Source organism: Oryzias melastigma, linkage group LG11 (genome assembly GCF_002922805.2).
Source record: "Oryzias melastigma strain HK-1 linkage group LG11, ASM292280v2, whole genome shotgun sequence".
Lineage (NCBI taxonomy): Eukaryota > Metazoa > Chordata > Actinopteri > Beloniformes > Adrianichthyidae > Oryzias > Oryzias melastigma.
Window position 1 is genome coordinate 20,591,282 of NC_050522.1, and position 10,272 is coordinate 20,601,553.

Here is a 10,272-nt window from a genome sequence, read left to right on the forward strand (position 1 = left end):
ACTTCGGTGCCCAACCCTACTTGCCAGTGAGGGAACACGCCCTTCCTTCTTACTCCACCATTTTAGAGGATCGCTTTTTTTGCTCTCTCTTTGCGCTAATCTTCCCTTACCTAGAGTGTCCTAGACAATGATCTCCAGTGTCATCATACTCAGTCACAACGTGCTTCCCTCTCATGCATCACCGCAGTGCTGCCACTCAAGTTCTGCCTTGATATTGCATTGGAAATGTTTTTATTTTATTTTTTTATGTTTCCCACACTTTCAAGCTCCATTGACTCTTGTTATGGTCCCAGAGTCTTTCTAGAACTTCCTGTGACATCACTACTGATCTTGATTAGCACTACTGTGTAGCACTTCTACATGTGTCAAAGAGAATTGCAGCCGTGACATTAGAAAGCGTGCACCATAGTTTAGAGATATATATTTTTTTAATTAAATAAAGAAACGACTAATTGACAATTACATTAGTCACTGACTATGTCAGTAGTCGATCAGTCGTCAACTAATCGGCTAATCGTGGCAACTTTAACTGTCGCTACCCGATACTAGCGCATAAATCTGTTGGAAGAGGCTTGGTGCAAAATGTCAAAGTGGTGCAAATCTCGTTGTAGTATAGTTAAGTGAAGTATCGCGAGATTGAAAGAAAGAGAGAGAAGACGAAGGAGGGGAAACGAGCAGGATGTGCTGAACTGGACGTGTGTTGAATAAATGAAGATATTCGAAATTAAAGGATTGTTTCTTGGATCAAAACACACAACATTATACTCGTGATTTTTGCTTCAGGCTTTTTCTTTCACAGCTCTATTCCAATATTTGAAAGACTTAATGTCATAATTCTGGCTGGACCGCAATTATTAACGTCTCTGTCATGATCAGTTTTCAAATGGTTGGCACTTTCACAACTTAAAAGGGATGCCATCCATACATCACTACCAAATTGGAGTCCCTGATTGATCAAAGTTTGACCTGGTTTAACTTTCAACACACATTAGGATGTGGGAATTTCTCATGATTTGATTCAATTACGATTGCATCAAATAGTGGTGGGTTGACCGTGTCGGTGATGAAGCAATGTTGTATCCTGGTTCTGACATATGGAGGAACATTTGGAAGCCCTCATTCTCCACCACAGAACATGGTCTCAAGACCATTAAAACTCTGATTGACTTTGTTATTTGCTTAGCCTTTTCCAACGATGGAGGAATTTTCTTTCAATGTTTTTTTTTTACCATTGGAAGTTGGAAGAGCTCGCAGCAGAATTTGTTAAAAGCATGCATGGATTGTAATTGATGAAACTAATGATTATTTCCCCCACCCCATTTAGTACACACTGCCAAAAACAGTCTTAAAAATCTGCACAACAATATCAAGTTTTAAAAACTACATTAACAATAGTATAATCAATGACTATAAATCTATCTAGTAGAAATGAAAACTACTCATCCCTGAGGAATGGAATTCATTTCACAATGGTTTATGTTTGTAATTGTAATTTTTTGTTCATCTTTCCTAATCTTCTGCTATTGTAACCTTAATTGGCAGAATGTTTTGTGTTTTTCATCCTTACAGTTTGATTTATTGATTTGTTAAAAGGGGCAGACAAAATACGTTTTTTTCTCTGTCCCCTTTTAATTTTTTTTTGTTTTGTTTCCATCATGTTTGAGTTTACAACTCAAAGTTGTATTGCATGTTTTTCCTTTAAATGAATAAAAATTAAATAACAAAAAAAATAATAATAATTTCAGGAAGGGATGGTGTGGAACTTGCTCCATGACGGAAAACTATGATTAGCATTGTAGGTTTGTGGAAGTATTCTGCAATGCTGGGAGTGGTGAAAGCATGGGCAGTAATAAAAGCATTCTTATAGTCGTACTGCTCAGTGTTGAACCATTAACCTACTCGTGATGGAAGCAAAGATCATGTGACCTGCCTTCCAGCGCTTCAACCACAAAGCACAGATGTTCTCAGCCGGCTGTGACCGTTCGCTCTCAGGTTTCTGATTTTCAGAATAAATGTTTAAAAGGCCTTCCTGTTGTTCGGTCCGTTCAAACGGCGCCTAAGCCTGATGAACATTGCTGCATGTAGTTTTCATTTCATGCCTTAATGCAGAGGTGGCAGAAGGGCCCCCAGAAATATGACCCTTCCTCCCATCACCACATTGACTGAAGGGGGGGTAAAATTCCTGAAACCAAAGACACCAAAAACCAAATCTGTAGACTTTTTTTATAAGTTTTTAGACGTAATTTTGTTGTCTTTACATGTTAGCACAAATATTCTGTCATTTCAGTGATGGAACTGTTAAGAGACAAACATCTGGATTGGATACAGAATCTTGATTTTTTTTCGTATACCCTCCAAGACTTAAATGTACATAAATGTGCTGGAAGGGGGAATTTCAAGGGATTATGCTAACGCTTCTCGGACTGAAGGGATTTCAGTTTGACAGCCGTGTGAGAGCAAGCTGGCGTGCCGGCGTTACTTCCCCCCGCGCCACAATCCCTCTTTGTTCGGCGGCGTGTCACCGGTGCAACGTGGTTCTGGTGAGAATAAAAAGACATGGATATGAAGTTCCCCCAGTCTGTAAAGCCTCAGATCTCCTCTTGTTGTTTCCAGAGTACTGAGTGTGTAAATGGATGCTTCGCTTCTCTTTTCTTCTCTCCCCTCTTCGCTCGTCCTGTTCTGCCTGTCCGGAGCAGGAGAATGCCAGCTTTGATCGTCCAGCCAGATAATTCCCATTTTGGTGCGGCTAATTCGGAAACGACCGTTAGCTTAATGCCAATGATCGCTTTCTGTTAGATCAAATAGACACTCTAGAAACTTGTGAGTAAAAATTCTTGAAACTTTAAAGAGTAAAGTTTGCCCATCTGAAGCTACTTACACACCAGGAATTTGATGCACGTTCAAGAACATGCTAAATGTGGGTTCTTGACTGGGTTTTTAACAATGGTTTTCACACTGAACAAGCAGGGAGGGGCTTCTTCTTCTACTTCTGTTTATTAGCGCATGTCCGAGGCTTGGGGCAAAATGTGGAAGAAGTGCTAACTTCATGAATCTCACTTTTTTTTTCTTTCAAAGCTCTATTCCGATACATGAAAAACTTTTTGTCATATAATTCTGTAATTATTAATTTCTCCTCAGTTATCAATTTTCAAACAGTTGGCGTTCATACGTCACAACAAAATTAGAGCCCCGGAATGGTCCAAGTTTGACCTGGTGTAGCTTTCAATGGACTTCAATGGCTGTGCATTTTGAGCATAGAGCCTAAAAAACGGTTATAAAAACATGCGAAGCTACGAGAGAGTTTCATACACATAAACCTGTGTTTACATAGACTTTTCATTGGAAGTGGTCCCTTGAATACGCATTGACCAGATCTAAATCCTTATCCTATAAGTGACCCAGCATCAGTCAGTTCTTCCTTAATTTGCTTGTTTTTTTACACTAACTTGCTAACTAGCGAAGTTAGTGTAGAAAATATACACTGGTATACTTTTCAACTTAATCCTTTCTCTTTTTCCTTTGATCAGACAAAGAAAATATTTGTAGTGACATTGAACTGTTGAAAGAAAATAAAGCTCAAAAAGTAACATATGAATTAGATGACATTTGAAATATTCAATGTTTGTAACCCTCCTGCTGAAGACTCATGCCTAGGTCATCACTGAAACTTTAAAGTTAGGGCTTGTTAAAGCAACACTATACAATATAATGTAATATGTGGTTTGGGACAAAAGGAACATTTTCTACATCTATTCATCCCATCTAAACATGTAAAACATGAACTGTAGGTTCTTGGACATGGCGAGTCTTTTCTGTTAGGTGTAGATAAGAAAATCCATCTTCATTCATGTTGTTTTCCATTTTCCACTCCAAAGACAGTTGACAAAACTGGACATTTGTAAATCAACTTCAAGTTTATTACATCAGTGTTTGCTGCCCCCTGCAGGAGGGGTTCATGTAATGCACCGGGATAAACAGAACTGGAAGAAGAATATGAACTGAACCTTTTGGAACCAGTTTTTCCTCCTGAGATGTGAGGTGATGGAGGGATTCCCGAGAACCTGCGACTCTGTGGTGACCAGTTACGACCGTATCTGCTGCTGCAAATGGGACTTTTTGTCTACTTTCTAATCAAATTTCCAGTTGAATTTCCAGTTCAATAAGTTCCTTGTTGAAAAACTTGAGGCATTTTGAGAATTTTTGCTCACATTGCCAAATTCCTCTCTTATCAAACAGTTTAGCAGCAACATTGTTGACTGTCTGTAGGCAGGTTATATCACTGCATTTTAATAGCAAATATAAAGTAAGAAAATATAATTTCACATTGGTAAAAAAAAAAAATAAAAAATGTTGGCCTCAACCAGATAATTTATTATTTAGATTTGACAAATGAAATTAACTATTTAAAAAATAGAAAACTTGAGAAATTTCAATGTTCTAATTCTAGTAATTTCTGATAATTATATAAAGTTTGTTAACTTGGAAAAAAAGTTGCATTCCCTAATCTACAACAAACCTTTCACTGACTCAAAGTCAAATATGCTGGATGTTGGATTTTTACTGATATACAACTGCATCGCTGCTGTTTTACAAACATTATTAACAGCAAGTTTGTCATTTATTGCTAAAATTTAAAATTCTTCTCACATTCCCATTATTTTTTTTATTTTTGGTGGTTGCTGGTTATTTAGAAGTGTTTAGGGTTTTTTATTAGTTAGTGCTACAAAAATTGTAAGCTTTACTGGTCGGAAATTTAATGTTAAAAAATGGTTCTTTATAAATGTAGTAAAACATGAATATTAATTGCGGTGTTCCACAAGCATCCCCATAAGGACCTCTGCTTTTTTCAAACTGAATTTTTTGCTGCTGGAGATGTCCTACTTTATCATCATTTTATCAGATTTATTATTTGTAAAATCTGTAATAATTTATTTGTCCCAACAGATGACTCGAGTCCAAACACATTTAGATAAAAAGTTATTTAATCTGTTTTTTTTTTCTTTGTGACACAAACAGTGTAAGGCTCAGAACCGGTTTCACACTTTTAATCAAAATATACACGTTTCATCGGATATAAAACCAATAATCACCTCAGACAACTGTGTATAAAACATGTATATACACTTAACCAACCTCCCCCCTCCCTCCAGCCACAGACTGATGCCATACCTGCCTCATCCAGCACAGACATACCACGATGCCTTCAAGTACACCTGGAAAAATTAGTTTAGTTTTTTTTTTTTTAACTGCAGAAAATATTTTATTGGTTCATGGAATGTTGAGAATGATCAGTCAGCTAAAGCTCTTTTAAAAATGTTTTTATGGAGTTCAAGTTTTTATGAACTCTTGAAAACAATTGAAGGGATTTGATGGAAAAAAAAATAATTACATAAATGTACTTTGGGTGTTTTAAATTGAGGATAAATAAGCATATTTTAGGTAAACTTAAAACAAAGTACCATGTTTACGTAAATACCAGGTTGTAAATGTCAAATCTCAAACCATTTACTATGTAGTAAAACTGTTTATAAAGTTACACCAAATTAGAAGAATCAAATGTGGATCAAAGCCTTTAATGCTCAACTATAGAGTTCACCAATTTAGCATGACTCATGATCCAGCTTATTTACTCAAAATGTGCATGCTAGGTCAATTATAACAGCAAACATGTTGGGAAGAAATATAGTGTGGATGCAGAAATGCCTCCAATCAGTGGCTTCAAATATCAGCGATTCAGCAATGGGTGGGTGAGAACCGATTGGATCTTGAACTGATCTGCTGAAGAACAATCGCACAGAAATGTAACATTTAGCAAATAACTCTGCTGGTCTGTCTTCGTCTAGATTGTAACCCAAGTCAACTTTCTTAGTTCTCACTATAAACTGAGGACGATGCTTTAACAAGCATCACGGTTAGCCTAAACGTAACAATTTTTGTGGTTTAATCTATGGATGCATGCTAGATTTTTAGGATATGGAATGCAGTTATGTTGGATCTGATTTGTTGCTCCAAACTTAAGTCACATTTAAGTTCCAATGACATCTGCAGATTATTTTGAAACCTTTCCCAGGTGCCCTGAAAGCATCACGGCTGCAGAATCAGCAGTTCAGCCAGAGGAAAGCGTCCCCCTCGCAGTAGAATCTCGGGTTTTGAAGGCGGGGAGGATCTCTGAGGGGCTGGAATGTCGGCGTAATAACAACAACTATTTAACGAACCAAACCAGTGTCTTCTGGTTTTATTCCGAGTGCTTCCAAGCGCGTCCAAACAAAGAGGAATGCATGTCTGATCTATAACTCAGTGCTACTTTGAAGGCACTCCACATACTCTCTTTTTTTTTTTTTTCCAAACTGAAGTTGCACCGGTGGGCTGGATCCAGTCGAGAAATCGCTAAACATTCCCACAGGAGCCTGAACCAGTCCACAAATCCTTTTTTCTGGTCCGCTAGACCAGAAACCTGAGGCAGGCAGATTTGTTTGCATCTAGAAGGCCGTTTTTGGTTTCAGCTGTAGTGGATCACAAACGTATAAATAAAAACCGTTTCAAGGCGACAGACGAGCTAACGACACATTCGGTGGCGTTTTTCAGAGAAAACCGCCAAAGCAAGAAAAGGAAAAGAAAAAAAAAATGTAGGAATGATTAAAATAATGCTAAGATAAATGATAAAAACATGATTGCATAAGTGGAAATAAAGAAGTTCAAAAAGGAAAGAAAATAATTAACTTCTACGGCTAAAAATCCAGCAAACCCTCTAAAACAGTTCACGTGTTTCACTCTATGACCAGCAGTACAAAAACACTAACGAAGCACTGACAACACCACCAATAAAATACACTTAAAATATGGATATATCTGTAATACATCTCTACAGTAAACCTTTACCAACTGTAAACCTGCCAATTCACAGAGGCTTTCTGTTAAAGAGGAAGTCACTGCGACTTCAGAATTAAGGCACAGGGGTCCTTTGATAAAGCCACGGCTTCCTGAACAGGGAACGCTACAGCAGGAGGATCAGGAACAATCTCAGAGTAATTTGTGACATCAGAATTGTAAGATTTAAGTGGGAGCCGTGGTCAACAGACCCCAAGAGTCTGGGTTTTAAGGTCGAAAGGCAAGAAAGTGGGAAAAAATGTTTAAAGCAAGGTTGAGACTGACTTGCAAGTGTAATCTAACAATCTTCTGGCTACATTTTGAAAATTCCTAAAAAAAAAAAAAAAAACCTGGATTGCTCCAGATCCGGACTTCAGAGGAAAACCTCGGAATTTTATACCTGACCTCTGAAAGTGAAGAATCAATTAATTTAAAAACAATAATTTAAGGTTACATCGGACTTCATGGTAGTTTCTGTAGACGCTTGTTGGAATGATCGGAGTGTAGTGGGCGCCGTCCGGTCCGCTCCCTGACCGGGGTCTGACTGGCGGGTCGAAGGCTCAGATAGACGACTTGGAGAAGGAGACCCGCAGGTGGTGGTTCTCTCCCAGGTCATGGTTGTGGAGCTGGATGAGGCACTCGATGGCCTCCTCCACAGAGCCCATCTGGATCAGAGCCATCTTATGGTCCTTCCTGGGGAGAAACCAACGGGAGTTAAACCTCCAGAGGAGTTTGGGACAAAGAAAGAGCCAGCTCAAACTGGTTTAGCTCACGGCGTTCACACTGGACTCTCACTGCCTGATACAAGCACATGTCTGCCATCTACAGTTGGAAGATTGGTGGGAAATGTCAAAGCGGTGTAAGTCTGGTGAATCTCCAGGATTTTTTTTTTTTTTTTTTTTACAGCTCTATTCTGATAAATAAAAGACTTACTGTCATATCATTCCGGTCGGGCACAAATCGCAATTATGAATTTCTCCAAGATCAACTGTTATCACTTCTGTGAATTAATGCAAAATCAATCTGATCCTTTTCTACCGAATCCAGGTCCCTGATGGGTCAACCTGGTTTACCTTTCAACGTTTTGACATGGAGCTCAAAAGCTAGGGATGTTCTGACCTGGTTTTTCTGGGCCTATTCTGATTTCAAGTCATTTAATTTTGAGTGTCTGCCGATACAGAGTCCTGATCCTACTTTTGTAACAGATTTTTAAAATGAACAAAAATTAAAAAAACAGATTTAAGTTTTTCTGTGTTTTTATTTTATTAACATTATTTTCCTCATTTCACACTTAAACAGCATTTGACCCATCCCCTGGGGAAGCGGTGAGCTGCAGACACAGCCGTGCTCGGGAACCAGTTTGGTGGTTTAACTCCCCAGTCCAACTCCTTAGTGCTGAGTGAAAGCAGTGGGTCTTTGGTATGACTCGGCCGGGATTTGAACCCACGACCTTCCAACAACCAATGTTCCAACAACATTTGATACCGATAGAGTCTTCCACCAGGCGATCGGGTCCGATATTTCGATCAAATGAATGGGTTGGGACGTCCCTACCGAAAACGGTCTTAAAAAATGTGCATACGAGAGTTTTAAGCGTGGAAGCCTGAAATGCATATTTACAGACTTGAATGCATGTTGCTGAGGGTGTACAGTGTATCTCAGGAGCATCCTGTGCTCAAGTTCCAGACTCAACTCCCAAAGAAGGAGGAGTCTGAGCTTTACAAGGAAAGAAAACGCTTTCTTCCAGCCAGCAGGGGTCAGAAAAGCTTTAAAGGGAAAAACAACAGCTGATAAAAAAAATAACTTACTGAAAGAACTTGAAGGCCTTAACCACAGCTCCTGAACTGGAAAACAGCATCTTCAGATCCTCTTCAACCACAGAGGGGCTGAAACACCAATAGAGGAAAACAATCAAAAGTTTCATCATGGTTTGGGGTTTCCCTGAGAACAACAGAACACTTACGGGATGTTGGAGAGGTGCAAGGTGGCCGACGGTGGGAAGATGTTGGAATAGTTCTTGGATCCGGGCTTTTTGAAGCGATGCAGGGGGGAGCTGCTGTAGTCTTTGGTCAGACCCTGGTCCTCGTGACCTTCGCGGGGGAGCTGAACGCTCGTGTGTTTGGATAAAGTGATGCGGAGAGGCCTCCCGTGCAGCCGCTGACCATTCAGGTGGCTCATAGCTAAGTAGGGAAAACATTGTTGGCAAAAATCAACCTCATACATCCAAAATAAATAAATAAATAAACAAATGTATATGGTTACTTTTTACTATTTTTCAGTTGTTTTGATAATTTTTTCAGATAGAATTTTGCTTTTCAGTTTTCTGTTGAAGGTGAATTTCCATATTTTTCTAAATTCTTAAAAAAAAAAAGTATAATTTTATACTCATCCATACCTGTACTGTATAAACTTTTTAAATAAAGAAGTTCATATATATTCAAGTGCAAGTCTCTGTTTTGCATCTGTATTTTTTATATTTTGTTCAAACAATGAAATAGCTACAAACAAATGTCATACTCTCTCCTTATTTCAATAAAAATTTATATTACAGAATATGAAAAAAAGTTTACGCTTATTTTAGACAATTTTATTACGCTGATCTCACAGCCTGAGGGCGTCTGTCGATTCCAAAGGGTTAAAGTGTTCATATAGATACCAATCAGGAAATAAAGCTTCACAAGATGCTCCATGTTTGTCATCTTTGAGCATGGCTCAGATAAACGGACAACTTTTGTGTTTTCAACTAAACTTATGACTTTTTTTCTCGTAAATTTACATGTTTCAAAGCTGTGCATTTATGACTTCTGAAGTCACACATTTACAAGTTTAAAACACGTAAATTTATAAGAAAAAAAGTTAAAAAAAATTAGCCTCTGACTTCTGAAGAAATAAATACTTTAAAATAAAATAAAAAATACTTTATTCTTGTAATTTTCTTCTTGTTCTATATTTTTTACTCCACATATTGACAACATATTTTCCCCCCTACCCCATTTTAAATTGAACCCTCCTCCTCTTTTAGCTCATAATTTCTACTTTTTGCTGGCCTTTTTTGACCTAATGTAATGTGAAAATGTAGTCCATTTGAAAACCATACCACAGATCTATATTGTTTATGTTACAAAGTATTTCTGATCAAATACAGGGTTGTGTCAGGAAGGGCATCCGGCATAAAAACTCTACCAAAATCACTGATGCGAACTACCCCAAAAATGGGTTAAGCCGAAAGGTGAAGAAGATTTAGAAAATTTTTTACATGACTTAATGTTTTGTTAATTTTATTATTTAAATTCAGTATTAATTTTAAAATAATGTATACAAATTAGGGGTGTGCCAAAATATCGATATTGCGATATATCGCGATATTTAGTCCTGCGATCGATTCTCGATGGGTTCTCACCAAGT

The 10,272-nt window shown here is 38.0% G+C and overlaps 1 protein-coding gene across 4 annotated transcripts in view; it reads right to left on the reverse strand.

Moving 5' to 3' along the window:
• Window positions 1-4,964: 4,964 nt before the first annotated feature.
• LOC112136794 (polypyrimidine tract-binding protein 1) overlaps window positions 4,965-10,272 on the reverse strand; it is a 28,190-nt gene continuing 22,882 nt past the window's right edge. For all 4 annotated transcript variants that reach the window (XM_024258700.2, XM_024258727.2, XM_024258708.2 and 1 more), the window contains 3 exons: window positions 8,831-9,047; window positions 8,676-8,753; window positions 4,965-7,560 (listed from right to left, as the gene is read on the reverse strand). In XM_024258700.2, coding sequence (XP_024114468.1) covers window positions 7,428-7,560; window positions 8,676-8,753; window positions 8,831-9,047 — 428 coding nt within the window. In that variant the 3' untranslated portion in view covers window positions 4,965-7,427. The remainder of the gene's footprint in view (window positions 7,561-8,675; window positions 8,754-8,830; window positions 9,048-10,272) is intronic.